Below are 17806 nucleotides of genomic sequence, written 5' to 3' on the forward strand. Positions count from 1 at the left end.
ACACAAAGAAGGACTGGTGCTTAAAAAAAAGTAGGTCATGATGACTTGGGAGGAGGCGAAGAGGATGTGACAGACATTGTAGGGCAATAGGACATGTATTCAGAAGGTGATGTCACACTGTTAGGTGTGTTGTAACAGAGGATGTACACCTGGACAGCACAGTACATGGAGACCCCAAGGCAGCTGTCCTAGTGTGAACTACTGAGGTATAGATGCCAGAAAAATCATGAAATCCAGAAAGAAAAAGATGCTGCTGTACCGCTCAGTAAATTGTTAACCCGTAATATGGTGAAGTTTATTTTATCCATTTTCATATTCAAATTACGTTAATTAGTCATTCAGATTGAGGTATTGTAATTATTTTCCCCTGTGGCGACTCATACACTGAATTAAGTCTGTATGTAGTTGTACTCTTTTTTCACTTGCAGGTGCCACTTAGGAATTAATGGAGCATGCATCATGCAAGAACCACTGATTCTTACCTCCTCATCCAGGTTGCTGCTCTCCTGTATGACTCTGATCCAGGCCAGCATGTCCTCGCGGTCCTCAGCCTGGAACAGGTACTCGCAGTCCGACGTGGTCAGCCGCAGCACGTTTTTACGCTTTGTGTCGCTGTATGAGATGTCAATCAGACAGGCCTTGATGCTGATAGGCAGGGGCTCGTCCACTGTTTGGCAGTTGGCATGAGCCTGTCCCTCCTTTTTGTCTTTATATAGGCAGAGGTAGTGGCCTCTCAACACGGCGTACATCTGTTTCCACGGTCGCATACCTCCTCCGACACGCTGCAGAAATAGGTCATGAGAAGGAGACGAGTTTTACAAAGCAAAATGGAGGGAATTAAACTGTAAGCTTTCTGTAAATGTTCCTATTGTTGGCATCATAACTCTAATTGCTGCCTTGGGGGCAGTGAGACCTCATACAAAGAGGTCAAAGGCTGTGAGTTCAAACTGGTCCAACAGGTGAAACGTACAGCACAGCATAACACAGCCAGACAAAGCTATACTCTGGAAACAAGGGCAGCCCTGCTTCTGTTTACAAACCGAATTGTTCAGTAGGTCACGATGTGCTTTCTGTGTCAGTGTGTGAGTTATATGATGGCTCTGTACGTAGAGACAGTCCACACCTTGCCCTTGTCTGTGCTGAGCTGCTTGAAATGCAGCAAACCCTCCTTGGTGGCGTCGCAGAAGACGTCAGATGTAGAATCCCTCCTGGACCCCGAATCATCTGATGATCTGTCCACCCCCTGTGACGGATAAAAAAACATAACATTAAGCCAAAAGTGTTTTTGTTAATGGAAACCATTTATGCTTATCCTTATGTTCTGTCATACATGTTGGGTGTTAATATTTAACATGGTCAAAGTTTTTTTTTCAATTTTTGACAGATTTCTTTATGGTCATCTTCTCTAGGTATGCTACTAAGTGTATAGATTATGTAGCCTACAATACTACATGTAGCGACATGCTATAACAGCAGGGAAACATGTAATCTTGGTTGCCAATATTGTTTATTTCATATCATATTCCTGCAGGTACATGTCCAGTTGTGTTTAGAAGCTTCTATTGGTGATTTTTAACGGGAAAAAGTACTACTGTACACAGGTATTTTCCAGCTGCAAGTACACTGCTACATGTAGCCACATGCTAACATCAGGGAAACATGTAATCTTGGTCGCCGATTATGTTCATTTCTCCCTGATTTCGGATCATATTCCTGCTGGAGCATGTCCACTTGTAATAATTTTGATTTAGGAGCCTTTACTGGTGACTTTTTACTGTACACAGCATCACTATTCTCTGTTACAATCATTCCATGACTGCAATGATGGTGCAAAGACGCTGAGATGGGGAAGACCTGCAAGGACTGAGGGTGAATACAGGTGTTCCAGCACAGACGGTATGAGGAAAATAAAGAGTTTTTTGAACATTACAGCATGTAAATATGTTTGTGTAGAAACCCAAAATACAAGTATGAACCTGAAAATGAGCACAATCGGTTCCCTTTCAAGAAATTAAAATATGGAGAGAAAGAGTGATGCTTATGGACAAAAGCTTTTCATTTTTAAAATCTAGGATGGTGCAGCGATCATCAGTGTAAGACAGTGGTTGCACTGGCCAACTTGAAAGTTCATCACTTAATCAGTCAAGGATATATACAAGCTGACGTAAATACAGATACAAATAGACTTTGATTACCTAATGCTGCTTTTACAGCCGTCCCTATTTTTCATTATATATTCACATTTCACTTGGAGAAGTTTTATCTTCAGGGTGTGAACTAATGAGCTAATAAACGTTCAAACAGGAAATGCTGATAAAGCCGTCGTAGTGGATGAGCTCATTTGGCACTAGACAACTCATGCTTGATAAAAAATGACTGAACTCACCTTCCGCAGACTTTTCAGACCAGGTATTAAGGACCTCCTACATGGAAGAGAAGAGGTTGTTTATAAATTTACACAAGGGGTACTTTTTTGCTACTATCAAACCCACTAGCAGCTAGTAAATACACTGTTTTGGGTATAACTTACCCTCTGCTTTCTTCCCGGTAGTTATCCAGGCCTTCGTCGTATGACTTGGACCGCTCTGTTTTAGAACCAGAATCTGACTCAATAATTGTGAGACGGAGAGAATCTATTAAGAGAGGGTTAAAATAATTATTTGTAACAGCTCATAAAATGAACTGGCAAGTTCAGTGAAAGTCACAGGCCCAGTTTTGCTGCTTTGACATGAACATACCTTGGTCATGTGACAACTGGCGTCGAATGAGAGGGGACGGAGAGGTGGGGCTGGGTGGGATGGTGGTGATGATGGGCGTTGTAGATATAACAGCTGAGGCAGGAATGTGTGTGCTGTCCTGATCAGTACTGGGACTAGATGGTTCATCTGAGGACAAAGACAAATGTATTTAGTCAAAGAGCAAGAAATCACATGGCCAAATTCACAATGAATAGATTGCCACCGCTGATAGCACCATGAATTACTCATCACTTGCAACCACTATCTGCCCCGTCTCAAGGTCCAGTTCACAAAAGATATTGTGCTGATGTAACTGCAGCTCAAACATACCAACAAGGAATTTTAATGTGACAGAGTCTGGGTGTGACACTCGTTATGAATGTGTTTCAGTTACCACCAACTCTCCATAGATGCTAATAATTTCACTGTTGCATGTGACAGTTAGCGTTGATCTTTGTGAATTAGTCTATTTTTGGCAATGATGCTAATTTGCATAGGAAGGGGCCAATTTCGCACCAAAATTATACAAAGTACTTCATTTACATAAGTGCAAATACCACAGGAGAACCGAGACGCTATTTGTGTGGCAGCGCAGTTAGGGGCACATTACACCGTTTATTTTTGCCTTATTTGTGCAGGTTTAGCGGCTGCAAAAGCCACGCTCCTTTTGTGATTTTGCCCCTGAGCACTTCAGGTTGGAACTGTTAGTTAAACTCCTCCCCCAAACAGTGACTGTCCAATTAATCCAATCCAATTCAAAGAGTTTGAAGGGCATCTCTTTGAGAATATTTTGAAACCAAAAACACAAGCGCAGAAGTGTAAGCAAAAGATTAAACTGTGTGTCTATCTGCATGTTTATAAGCTGCAAGGGTTAACATATTCGCTTACTAGCTTCCCACCAACATTAGCAAGCGAGCATTACTTCTGAAGCCATTGACAGACGGCTAACTACATTAGTTTGTGGTGGTCACAAATACCAGATCCACTGTGTGGTCACCTGAAGCTGAACTTCTATAATACAGAAGTTCAATCTTTCTATAACTATATCTTTCTATAACTTTGGCATATAATCAGCTGCATTTTGCAACAGGAAACATCATCCTGTAAATTAAATCATCTAAAGACAAAGTCTAATTCACCTCTGCTATCTCTACTTGAATAAACATTTCAGCAGACAGCCATAAAGCGCTGTGATAAGGATGCATGGGGCTAAAAGCTAAGTGATGCAGACAGAGACGCAGTCAGACAGCGTATACGCATTTCTGTTCCGATAAGCACGTACACACCTTTCCTTTTAAATACACACATGCAGGGTAGTCAGCTAACATTACATCATCACAGACACACCACTGTGTCAGAGCGTCTGATATGCAATATCAGCAGGATGGCAAGCCCTAAAAACAAATGAAGAGACCTGTACCATGAATCATATCTGTAATTGCAGTGATGCATGAGGGCAGGTGAAACCTAATGAAGAACTACCAACATTAGCGCTCTTTTTAGAGCTAAGTAGAGCACGTCATATTTATGAAACCCCACACTGCCTCTATTGTAAAATAATCATTACAATTAAGAAAGAATAAGAGTAAATTATAGCTGCTGCACAGTGATGGGTCGGGTCCGGGCATTTTTAGGCAATTCTGAGCAACAAGGAGAAGAATTGGAAGACATTTAGGAATTTAGCAACACAACCTGCCTTTTGCATCAGCTGGGGCTTGAACTCACAACCTCTGAGACTAAGAATCAATTTCTATCTCACTGAGCTAGTTAGTCAGTAACAGTACATGTGTAGCTTCACAAATTGACTAAGCCAGACGTGCAGGTTTAGCAGCCGTCCATGCATGCAAAAGCAGATTTGAAACCACTGCAAAAAATTCAGTTATTAAGACAAAAATCTGAAAATACACATATTGCATCTAGACAGCATGGAGATGTTGGAAATCTGTTTGTAACAATGATTGATTTGCTCCATAAGTGAAAAACTGATGTTTAACTAGTTGAGCTATGTGCAAAGTGAGAAGCCTCAGATGGTTTCACACTGAAGTATTGACACTGGATCTTTGTGCAAAGTTTGGTTTATTTTCAAGCATGAAAAGGCAGGTTTTCTAGCAGAAAAAAGACTTGAAGATGCTGCACTGTGATCAGTCACGCTCAGGCAATTTTAAAAATGCCATTTTTACATTGACTCCAATTGTTCACATTAGAGCAAAATTCAAAATGCTGTCAAAAATTCAGTTTTTGAGATAAAATTCTGAAATTTGCCACACATCATCTACCATGACTCTAGAATTTTGTCATTTTTTCATGAACAGTGAAGATTTATTTAGCAAGAATTTGCATGTATATGTTTACAGTACCGTTTACAGTCAAACATTTTGATGCACTGTAGGCTCAATTTTTGATAAATCAAAAATCTGAGAAACATAGTCTTTGTAGGACAGTTTGAAGATGCTATGTAGCAAGTTTGGTGTCAATTGAGCAAAAATTGTGGGAGGAGATAGGTTTAAGAAGTTTTACAGAGTGATGAACTTCATAATTTTTAACAGGTTTAAGTGTACAAACGTTTCTTCAGTATTGAGGCTACAGTTTGATCAAAGTTGTGAAGTTGTACCATCAGGACTACTGGCTTGAGTTTACAGCTGAGGATATCTGGCATGAGACTGGACCTTTGTGCAAAGTGTGGTGAGTTTTCACCCATGGGAAGTGTGATTTCCTCGGAAGAAGAAAGAAGAAGAAGAATACCTAGGATTGCAATAGTGTCATGGCAGCTTAGCTGCCCGGACCCTAAAAAGATCTAAATGATTAAATTCCCCCTAATGCACTAATGCCAATGTTTAACTTTAAATAGAACAAGTTGTGTACAGATTACTGCTGTGAAATCCCTCTCCCCTCAAACCTTAAACACATCTCCCATGACACTGCAAACCTCATTTCTTCCCGGCCCGGCAGAGACGCCCATTTTGTTTAATCACTTGTTTGTATACCTTCAATCCTGTTTCTGGGGTTGTTGTGGCAGTCAGTGATGTCTGACACGTATAGTAACAGTTTACTTTTTCAGAGAATGTCAATTTGTGAATATCAAGAACGACTAAGCATTAAACAGAGGATGAAGATCATTAGAAAAACACTTTTTGGGAAGTAAGCTTATTTACTTACAGGTCTCTTATCCTAGAGTCAGGAGATGGTTCGCTTAGCTTCATTTAAAGACTGAAAACACAGGGAAGCAGTTACCCTGGTTCAGTCAAAAGGTTACAAAATCTGAATTATGCCAGGCTATTTTTTACGTAAGTGCTGCGACTTTTCAACATCTTGTCCAAGGGGTTACTGTGCCAAGAAAGAGTCCAGCATATAACCGCCCATATAAGTGTAACATGTCATTTTTACACCTCAGCTTTTGTACAAAACAAACACTATGTAACATGTTAATAAGTGAGCCACAGAGGTGCTAGTAGGTGTATTTTATTTTTTTTTTTTACCTTTGGACAGAGCTAAACTTGTGGTTTCCTCTTGCTTCCAGTCTTTATGCAAAGTTAAGTTGAGCAGCAGCTGCCTGTCGTTTTATATCTAGCATTCAGACAAGACAGACATTTTAATCTTAAAGGTCCAGTGTGTAGGATTTAGGGGATATACTGGAAGAATAGAATATAATATAATAAGTATGTGTTCTTTAATGTATAAACACCTGAATAAAAGAATCTTCATGTTTTTGTTACCTTGGAATGAACAGTTTATATCTACATAGGAAGAGGGTCCTTATACACAGAGATCGGCACATTGTACCGCTATGTTTCTACTGTAGTTAACAGCCTCTCCATGACAAGCAGCGTTGGAAAAACACAGATTTTTGATGTGAAACTGCTTTTTTCAATGTTTTTACCAGTTTAAATCACTGGGTCCATTTGTTTTGGAGAGGAGGCACCCTCTGCGGATAATTCATCACCCGGTAAAAACCTCAATGACGTCTGGATCTTAAGTTATTAGAGAAAAAGGAGAGCACACATCAGCACATGCAGGGCGAGCAATCCTTCTGCAATGAGCCAAACAGCGCCTAAGAAACACTGATTTGTAACGTGAAACTGCTTTACTGTTTTTATCAGTTTAAATCAATGTTTTGGAGAGGAGTAGACCTCTGCGGATAATTCGGCTAACAATGGACATTGAAGGAATTCTAACCAGGAGAAGTTTTAGTGGGTTGCAATCTGCAGTCCGCACTGCTTGATGACACTAAATCACCCTAAATTATACACACTGTTACCCAAAATGTTAAACTATCCCATTAAGGTCTGCCAAAATATAAAGCTTCAACCATCTGACATGATCAGAGTAAAAGCACATCAGTGTTAAACCCAGAACACTGGGAAGCACTGTAATTGTCATTTAATGTAGATCTAAATATAGAGAATTGAAAAGTGACAGTTCAGGTGTGGTTGTGTAAACAGCGAGAGATGCTGCTAGAGGAGGAAATGATTAACCTCTGCAGGTTACTGGGGCACGAAGACACACCAGATCTGCTCTCATTGGCTGCTGATGAGTCATCAATGATGACACAACTGAGGATGCAAGGTCAAGTTCAAGCTTGTTCAGTTATGTCAGCCGATAATTTGCCAGGGATGTCACAAAAGACACAGAAGGGACAAAACTAAAGAACTTAATTTTGTATTTCTTGTATAAGTAAATAAAGAGCTCAGTTCCACTGCGATGCATTAGATCTGTCATAAATGCATTCAGTTTCTGAGCAAAAACACAAAAAGCAAAGATTTCTAAACATCGGTGGGACGTGATATTTTGCATGTACTTAAGTAGCGCCAGTTGTGTCCTGTTCCCAGTACAAAATGTCTAGCAGACACCTAATGTACAGCAGTTGTTCAAGTTATTGTTTGGAATTGTACTATGAAATCTAATTGAAGCTGCAGGAATGCTCTTATTTCTCTGTTATGTCACAGTCCATTAGGACGATGTTCTTGGGTTTCTCTTGCTGGACAACACCGGGGGGAAATATGAGACAATTCAGGGAGTGGGTGGAGGGGTGTATTGAGTTAGAGAGCAGCTCTCTGTGTGTGTGTGTGTGTGTGTGTGTGTGTGTGTGTGTGTGTGTGTGTGCGTCTGTGTGTGTGCTGCCCTATTCAGATGCCAAAGGGTGGTTTGAATATGTCATGGTTGCCTGCAGTACAGTGTCATGCTGTCACATAATCACACACCTGACTCTATGTCACCCTGAGTTCAAAACGCCAAAAGGGACCAGTTTATTTTAGCATTTAAATACCTATATAACAGGTTCTGCTATGACTGTAACATAAGTACAGCAGTATGACACCGCCTTCATGACCTGGGACAAGTGGTTGTTTTTTTATTCAATCCAACATTATTCTTATATAGGCAACAAAATTCCCAGGGTATTTCCTGAGAGACATAAGACTCGCAGTATATTCATGATGACATTTGGACACAATAGATGTCCTTGTAGTATGATAAATAAGGCCAAATTGCGAAGGCTTACACTTGATTTTCAATGCATTTTTTGTGATTTAATGCATGAACCCCTGAAGCAGAAGGGAGCCCCAGGATGTTTTGTTTATTTGTAATTTAGTTCCCATGGAGAGAGGAATGTTTACTGTAAAATTTTGAAATATTGAAAATGCAACCACATTTATGTCCCCTCTAAAACTGGACAGGGATATCAGATAGGCCAACTTAAACTGGATTTTAAGATGGGATATTAATGCAACCAATGCCCCATTAGCACGGGACCAGTATTACCTGGGGATGTCTCATAATTTGTAATACCTGCAGTGGTCGTTTGTGATTTTCTTGAGAGAATCTGCCATGTCCATAAATTGTAAAGTAAAAAAATCCACTGCAAATTACCTACCATATTTCGCCAAACACAGACGTCATGAGATAATATTAATCCTGTGATCTGGGGTCTTCATTAGGTTTTTTTGTTTTCTCTGCACCTCTCTTCTGCTTCTTCTGTTTCCCATTTGAAATCATGGAGGCTGCATTGGCAGTTATAAATAAAAGTTTGGACAGCATTTTGGGCTCAGAATGCTTATCCCGTTACACAGCATGGAGCCCCGTAGAGCAAGTTTAAATCCATCACAGGAGCAAAATGTCCAAAGATGAGATAGACGACTTGTAACGATAGTTACTGCTCTAAATGTTGAATTGAGTATTGGCCAGTACACGAGTCTATGTACCGATCCGATACTAGGTAACACATCCGCACAAACAACATTTTCCTAGCAGTCAATTTTCTGCTCTAAAACTGCTCTAAAACTCTGACTTTAATGAATAGTGAAACGTTAGCAAAATGTCAGCGATGTGGCAATATTTTACACTGGTTAAAAGAATGTATATGTCCATGTCTTACAAAGGATTTAACCAGAGCATTGCCATACAATGATGACAGCAATCATTTCACATCCATACAGGGTTAGTAGTATACGATTAAAATAACAATTACATTTTTTCAACACAAAGGTATTGGATCGATACTTGGTATAAGTTGACGTGCAAGTTACGGCATTGGCATTAGTACTTGGAGGGGAAAAAATGTTTCGTAACATCTTCTCTCGTGACAATGGGCCTCATTCACTAATATCTGCGCAGAAATGTTCTTACTCTCCGCAAAAAATAAGTACTTGCGCAAAATCACCGTCGGATTCATGAAACGTGCGTGCCGGCCAATTTTGTTCTCACCACTGTGCGTATGTTAGTAAAGCAGAACCATTCTAAATTGACAGGCGCGTGTCCGCGATCTGCAATCAGCATACTACCATGCCCCCATTTCTCCATATAAGGAAACTGCTTGCCTAGAGTTGATTCATGAATGAAGGAAGCGGTTACGCAAGGAGAGAAGTAGTAAATTTCACAGTTTGTTAGACGTGATGGTGCCGGGTCTTACAGGAATGCCATGGGTCATTGTAAGATTGTGGAGGACACAGCATGCCAGGATGATCTTGCACACCTTCTCAGGGGTATAAAGTAGTTTGCCACCGGCCGTATCTGATCCAGACACATCCAACGGCCCTTAAGCACGCCAAAAGTGTGCTCTACGGCGCGTGTGTGGGCATGTATGTTATTATAGCGCACCTCTTGAGGGGTTTCAGGGTTTGCGTATGGTGTCATCAGCCATGTTTTAAGGCCATATGCCCGGTCACCCAAACAATATAACATTTTAACATTAACGGAATAGAGACTTACTGAAAATACTAACTTAAAACAATTGAAATAAAAGACTAGAACAAAAGATGCTCACCAACAAGCCATCCACTTCTCACAGCCCCTGCCTCCAAACGCATTCCCACTGTACTGTTTTGCAAAATAAATGAGTCGTGGGTGCCTCCTGGCCAGCGGGCCACAGCCTTAAGGATATGGCAGTCGGCATTACAGATCATCTGCACGCTGATGGAGTGATAGTTTTTCTGTTCATGTTATTGTTAATATTTTAATTGTCACAATGATGAGGGTGAACGTGTGTCAATTTCATGGTAATTTAATCCATTTGGCCAATATATTAGTAAATTAATTATTTTAAAAAATGTTAATTAAATCTCTTTTTCATGAATGTGGTTTTATAGACTCTGCATGTACTTAAAAGGTATGTTTGCATTTTCTAAGTCAGTTCAGCCTTCCTCATTTGTGCGTACGCATGGTCTGAGGCAGTTCTAAATTTGTTCACAGAGTAAGAACAAATTCGGATAAGAAAATATTGATGAATCCCGGATTTGTGTGTCAAACGATCGTACACACAGTTTAAGCACAGATTTGTGCATACGCACTGTTTGTGAATGAGGCCCAATGTGTGGAATAAATGGCTCTGTTTTTTTAACCCACAATAATGAATAAATAAATAAATAAATAAATAAATAAGGAGGTTAACACTGTACATCGATGCTAGTGGTGCTGTGTAGTGTTTCTGTGTTGTGTAGCATCATAACTGGGAGTAAATTTGAGTAAAGACTTTACTTATCCTGTGTGAATATGTCACACAAAACAGATGTGGGGGTACATTTCTAAATCATATGAGGTTCCCTGGTAATACTGATCCTCTGCGAATAGGGCTTTAGAGTGTACAGTATGCTGTTCACTCCCACCAGTTACACCTTGCAAGCAGGAAATAGCATACCCTGCTCTCTGCCTCCAACATGCTATATATACACAGTATACAGACACACACACCTTCTCCTTTGCAGCTTATGTGTTATGCTCTAGACTGCCACAGGTATCGCAGCATGTTAAACCCCTGTTATAATTTCACAGTGGATAAACGATCTAGTCTATAAAAATATTCCCACTTTTCATTTACTGTATAAAGAGGCTGGGGTATCATTTTAGTTTTTCCATACTGGTGCCAATACAACACCCAAGTTGCTGAACAGATGCCAAAACAACATTTACACATTTTTTTGTACAAAACCATTGCTGTCGTTTAAAGCCAAACTTCTCAGCACAAGCAGCAGTACAGGGACTTTCCCCAAAAACAATGCAGTCTGACATTTCCTGATTTGTATCTAGTGTACATCACTGCCTGATTTTGATAAGGAAATATCACATCAACACACAAACAAGATTTAGATCTGTCCAAGCATCTGATGCACACTTCCTACTTGATGCTATAAACGGATTTTGGCTCATGTTCAAAGCCCAGCCCTGACTGGATATGTCAGAACATGCATATAATATGCTGTCAGATCATTAAAAGTATGGTGAGAATTTGGTACAGATTCAAATCAGCTGCCAAGCTTTCATGCATAAACATACTTTTCCACTCACACAAACACCATGCTGTGTCATATTTTCTCACCCTGTCACTGCTGTTGCTATAGAAACAAGGAGAGTTTAACTGGAAGGTGGGATAGAGACGGGTGCAGACTTACCTATGAAGGGGATTGAATCCAGGGAGTCGTCCAAGTTGTTGGAGCCAGACTTGTGTCGTGTGTCTCCGAGCCTTCTTAGATGCATCTCCCTAAAGCTGTCATTAGATGTCCAGCACATAGCTCCATCTGCAGAGCCTGCCTTCACTAATGTTGGTGACTTGTGAGTCACTCCTCCCTGGTTGTCATTAACAGCTAGTACATAGGATGGAGGGCGGATGTGGGGAGGTGCAGAGTTTTTGTCCCTTCTTAGGACAACGACTGTTGCATCTGGTCCTTCCACGCCCTCTGCAAGCCCGCCATTAGTCCGTACAAGGGTGCTGGAGATTTCTCTGACTTTTGGCTTTTGGGTGACAGCTCCATTGGTGGTGGAGGAACCAGAGGAAGAGGCAGTGACCACACTTTGTAGTTGTTTCTGCAGGGGCAGTCTGGAGGAGGAACCAGAGCAGGAGGAGGACCTGACTGCCAACCCAGCCTCTGACCTGCTCTCCATTTTCAGACTATCGGCCCTGCCCCTGAGCTGCAGGTGCAGAGGCGAGGAGTAGCCCAGGTGGTTGCCCACGATGTTAGCTCTTTGGTCTTTAAGAGGGTCTGTGGTTTTAGTGGAGGATAAGGCAGGTGAAGGTTCTGAGATGGAGTTTTTGACAGGCAAACGTGATGGTCTCAATATGACACTGTCTGCCCTTGGGGTTAGTACAGAATCCGTCGTACCTTTAGTAAACACAGGAGTAGCTAAAGGCGAATTAGATAATCCACCTCCTCGTCCTTCATCTTCCTGTCCAGTGAGACTCCTGTTCAGATGAGGTAGCGCTCTCAGGCCTGTCCCCTGCCTGCTTTCTCTGGCTTCCTCTCCCCGACACAGCAGCAGCCTGTCCTCCAACGCCACTCTATCTCCAAAGACAGCCAACCCACCTGGCTCTGCAGGTTGCTGCCCCAGGTAGTCACAAGACCGCGCCCGAGGTTTGGGGACTCCAGTGGGGGTGGAGAAAGGCAGAGCATCCTCTGAAACGCTCCGAGGCCAATTTCTGATCAGCGCTGTCCTCTCTGCTCCACTTCCAAGCCTCTCTTGTGAGACGCTACGTAAAGGAGTCACCACAGTACCCTGGCTACCTTTATCCACGCCACGGTCATTGGAAGTGCTTCTTCTTCTGACCTGGGAGCCCAGTGCCCCTCTTTGACTAGCGCTTGGAGGAGGTGGTGTACGTTGCTGGGCGTAGGCAGAACTGGAATTCGCAGCTGCGCGCAAGCTGTCCAAGCGTTCCTGGATGGTGCGGCAGCCGTATGTGTGCAGCCTCTTAGCATCAATATAGTCCTTATAGGTGGTGTAGTTTTTCCAGTCAATGTTCTGGTGTGGAGAGGTGGAAGGGGCTGTGGGAGAGGGTGAGTAGTGGTTGGCGCTGGGCGAGATGGCAGTGGAGAATGTGTCCGGTGAGGCAGTGGTGGCCCGTACTGGTGGAGCTAATGTGTCAGGATAGATTGGGTCAGGTCTTGATGAAGCGGGGTAGAGTGGGCTTTCTGTGGAACGGGACAAGGGGTACTGCAACTGTGCACCCCCAGGTACGGAGGGAATAAGGGGTCTCGGTCTAGCTGAGCCAGAATCTGCTGAAGGGCTGTACCGGTTTTCCTCTGTCCTGTGGCTGGGTCCGGCCCGAGCCACCCGGGACCCCCTGTCAACTGGATCAGGCAGCATGGCCACTGTCCTCACATTCTCATTACAGACACACACCACTGTCTGAGACTTTGACGTCTGTTGGGGCGGAGGCGATGGTGGAACAGGGATTTCAACCCGGTAGCTCTTTTCCGTGGCGCCCCCTCGTCTTCCTGGTCCCTGAGCCGGCCCTCGGGGGGTCTCAGTTACTTTGGCTGGCTCTGACGTCTGAGCCATGCCTGCAGTCTTAACTTCTATCCGAGGGTAGCATATGGGAGGGGGCTCCGGGATGTTCTGGGCATTTCCGCTGTACGCATCATTTCCTTTGAGGTATGCATCCTGGGAATACGCCTGCAAGAGATTATAAGACATTATGTCACTTCGGTTGCTGAGAGGTTGGAAAGCTAAAATAGATTACATTAAACCCTGGGAGAACATCCCACCCAACCAGGGACAATATTCATTAGACTTTACTAAAGACATGTACAGAACAGGAAGGGCTGTGGATCCGTTTGTGAATCTACAGCTCAACACTGGGGCAACCTCCTCTATCACTAGATGACGAAATTACTGCCACATCTCACCTATGACTTCATCTCCCTCTGCCCTCACAGTACCAGAACTGATCTTTTTTCTAAAATATCTCAACTGCACCACAGCAATGTGGCTGCTCACATATTTAAAGCAGAGAAAAGGTTGTTAATCCACTGGTGTCATTTACTGACAAGACTCTCTGTGAGAGCTGATGAGATTATCAGCAAGACAAACACTGTTAGAGCATTCCCTCAAGAGAACTGTAAGTGACAGATAGACAGCTGGATCCAGTCTGTCTATAACAATAAAACAACAGCATACTAAAAGTAGACACAGTGCTCCGGCATTACTTCTCTAAATCAAACACACTCCGTTTCAGTTACAGTTTCTCAATCTTTTCCTTGGAGATGGCAAACAAATGTTACAGCATGCCATGATACAAATTAACTGCCCTGAGAAGTAACAGATGTGGAAGGGGGGGGGGATAGCCAGAAAGGCAAATAAGTCGAGAAAGAAGACTGGAAAGTCCAGAATAAATGGAGCCAGGAGAGAGAGGATAAAGCTGGCAGGGGCTTACCCACCTTTCGAACCGGAGAGTGTGCCCTGAGGCATGAGGAGAGGGTGAACGGGGGACGCCTCTGTCTGCCTCTGGCAGCGAACGCTACTTCTGTCAGCATGGCTTCACAACTGTATTGTCACTGTAACAACTAGGGTACTTTCCTTGATTAAAACTTGAAGAAAAACACTAAAATCCTGCTAGCTTTAGTCCTTTACTCTCTCCAGTGAATGACAGATGGCTTCAGAGAAAACGCCTGGCAGCATATTGAACACGCTTTATTCCCCCATCCATTCAGCGCACGAGCTCTTGAGAAAATGAAAGGGAGAGAGTTGTGGTGTTGGACTTTAATCGATAGCACTCTACCTAGGGTGTCAGGTTACAATTGCACTACGAACAGCAGCAGCAGAGAGGTGCCTCCCTCTAGATTTGCATAAGTCATATGGTTTAACAGAAACCAATTTCCTTGTTGTGGAAAGTACAGAGCAAAGTGTCTGAGGTCTGCTGACATTTGAACTCACATCATTTGTTTTTTTCGGTACACACATCTTTCTCTCAACTTGCTATCCCAGGAAAATTCCCAAAACTTAACCTGTACTAAACCACAATACATATCCTGCAAAGAGGGGAAGTATATTTGGGGTTTTAGGGGTTTGCCAGCTTCTACCTGTGCAAATATGAGCTCTAAAGGTGGTGCCGCATGTCATAGGAGCTATGAATCATCTGGAAAGACAACTTAAAGGGACAGTTCATCCCAAAATCAAAAATAATTTTTTCCCTCTTACCTGTAGTGTTATTTATCAGTCTAGTTTTGGTGTGAGTTGCAGAGTGTTGGAGATATCAGCCATAGAGATGTTTGTTGTATCTCCTACTAGATGGCACTCGGCTTGTGGTGCTCAAAGTACCAAAAAATACATTTGAAGAACTCGACAGCAATGTTTCTTTCCAGAAATCATGACCTGGTTACGAATGATAATGTGCAGAACTATTTTCTTTCTACTGAACTACACCCGCCAACCATATCACTACACAGACAGAACCCAGCTGGCACCGGACGTCACTGTGATATCAGAAAGATGTTGGACTCTTGTGTTTGACAGATGTTAAATTTTAATTGGAATGAATTGGTCTGACAATGTTTTTAAAGTCTAACGATCTTAGAATTTCATGTTGTGGATATGAACATGACGTTTTGCAAACATTGGGTTTTGTTCTCCATACCTTGCGTTATTTTGATGTTGTTACTCTGTATCAAGATGACGTTAGATTTTGGTCACTCAACAACACAACTTAAAACCAACAAAAAAATCTCCAAATATCATCTATTCTTCGTATTCTATGTCAAACTGACACAGACGGCATTAGTCATTGTCCTAACAGTGAATTTCTGTCACCTTTTGCCACAACCTAAACGCAATCAAACATCACATCTAACATGGTTGGTGGCCAGCTGAGAAACGTGCATCAACTCATAGACAAGAGGCTCGTGCTCACCACAGCGTATGATATAAACATGTATGATATCTTGGCTGAGCTGTAATGTTAGCTAGCTCAGGGCTACTGGGTGAACCAGCAGTAGATACACGATTTCTTCTGCACTGTAATGTGGTTGGTGGGTGTAGTTTGGTAGAAAGAACATAGTTCCTACATGAAACTGTTCACAACAAGGTCTGTGGATTATCTTGAGTAACCAGAGTCTGGAAAGAGTAACATCTAGCTCCACTGTATTGGAGAGAAGGCAGACATCTCTATGGGCAATATCAATACTCGGTAACTCACGCTAAATGAAACAATCTAGATTGATAAACAGCACTACAGGCAAGATATATGTAATTTTGATTTTGGGCTGAACCGTCCCTTTAAAAAGAAAGTGATTAGTTAGTATAGTTTCCCTTCTTACCAGTGCAGTGATATCCCTGGAAAACTGCAGTCCACAGGTTAGAGAAAGGCAAGCAGAGAGAAAACAAGGGGAATAAAGAGAAGTATACAGGTGAGCATGAAGAAATGAGAGTTACAACGCCATCGATGGAGGTGAGACAGGCAACTTCTCTGACTTCAGCACAGGCTAAAAATACATTCCCTGAGCAGCAGCATCATAATCGGAGGTAGTGGAAGAAAGACGGAGAATGGAGGTGTTGATGTCCTTCTCAGACATGAACATCTTCTGAGTTGTTCTTCATCCCCATTATTTCCTCCTCTCATCCCACATCTTCTTCCAACCACAACAAAGCTGCTGCTAAAACACACTGACAAATGTTTTCTGCTAGCCTCCTCACTCTCAATGTACTCAGCATTTCTTTCCTTTGCTCTGTCACTCTCACCTGCTCACTGTCGTACCTCCCCTCCCCCTCTCTGGTTTCTCAGTGGCTCCTGCACTACACACACTCTCTACGCGCCCTCTTTCATCCTCTCGCTCATCTGTAAGACGCTGCTCTATCTATAACATGTTCACTTTTGGGTAAGCATAACAGCACGCTTGCCTGATCTGCGCTGGCTTCCTTCCCTCACTCACTCCTGTAGCTGACAGGAGTCAGCTGACTGCAGCTGCACTCCCCCTGGTAGTGAGTGGGCTCAGTGTCTCCCAAAACACAAAACAGAAAAACATGAACACATTTAAAAACACAGACACAAATACAGCTACGGGAATCACCATGTGCATACTTCATTCATTCCAAAGTAGTTTTTTTTTCCCCCTTGTAAAAACAGGATAAAAGGTCACACGAAGCAGCTTTCAAGATTTGTATTGATGAAGACAAAGTGTGTATACAGACAATTTAAAGGAATGACTTCATTGTGATGTCCACAGGGAACTCGATAGCATACAAACAGAAACATTTAAATCACATCTTGTATCAGGAAAGTAAAAAACAATCCCTAGCTGACACATCAAACACTGAGTTTAATTTTTGTTTTCCTCAATGGGGAGAAAGAAGCTAATTGCTCCATTCGGATCCCTCAGCCTTGTGAGTGCTCAGACTCATTCCAAAACGCCAAAAGCAAGTTTCTGTGGTTTTTGGTGAGCTGCGGCCAAGCTAACAAGCTATGTGTGGAATTTAGCAACACAGTGGGATCTGACTCAGTCCTCCGCTCCCAGAGAAAATTTCCCAAACGGAGGTGAAAAACGTGTAGCGACTGGTTTGACGTGGCCTGGCGCTGTTCTATCATCTGTGGGGCTCTGGACCCTGACTGATGGAGTGGGCTGGCTGTTTGCACCACTGAGTTCATCAGCGTTAGAAGCAGAGGGGCTGTGGAGCTGTGGCATGAAGTCTAGATCTGCTCCTTTTGTCATTAGCCTTTTCTCAATGAAAATGTACGCTCACATTTATGGAAACTGATCCACACATTTATCCATATCAACCTGACATGAGTCAGGCAGTGTTAGTCTTGAAGATCAAGTTCAATGACAGGATGAGCAGGTAGTCAGAAAGACACACCTTGTGTCCCCACAGGATTT

The 17806-nt window shown here is 42.5% G+C and overlaps 1 protein-coding gene across 5 annotated transcripts in view; it reads right to left on the minus strand.

Moving 5' to 3' along the window:
* LOC125881876 (rho GTPase-activating protein 21-like) overlaps positions 1–17806 on the minus strand; it is a 111771-nt gene that overhangs the window by 11394 nt on the left and 82571 nt on the right. For 2 of the 5 annotated variants that reach the window (XM_049565298.1, XM_049565295.1), the window contains 7 exons: positions 16253–16276; positions 11618–13613; positions 2739–2885; positions 2531–2633; positions 2387–2423; positions 1124–1243; positions 483–782 (listed from right to left, as the gene is read on the minus strand). In XM_049565298.1, the coding sequence (XP_049421255.1) occupies positions 483–782; positions 1124–1243; positions 2387–2423; positions 2531–2633; positions 2739–2885; positions 11618–13613; positions 16253–16276 (2727 nt within the window). Of the gene's footprint in view, positions 1–482; positions 783–1123; positions 1244–2386; positions 2424–2530; positions 2634–2738; positions 2886–11617; positions 13614–14377; positions 14669–16252; positions 16277–17806 lie in introns of those variants that run through there. The other 3 variants (XM_049565297.1, XM_049565299.1, XM_049565296.1) reach the window with 3 other exon arrangements.

Source organism: Epinephelus fuscoguttatus, linkage group LG21, assembly GCF_011397635.1.
Source record: "Epinephelus fuscoguttatus linkage group LG21, E.fuscoguttatus.final_Chr_v1".
Lineage (NCBI taxonomy): Eukaryota > Metazoa > Chordata > Actinopteri > Perciformes > Serranidae > Epinephelus > Epinephelus fuscoguttatus.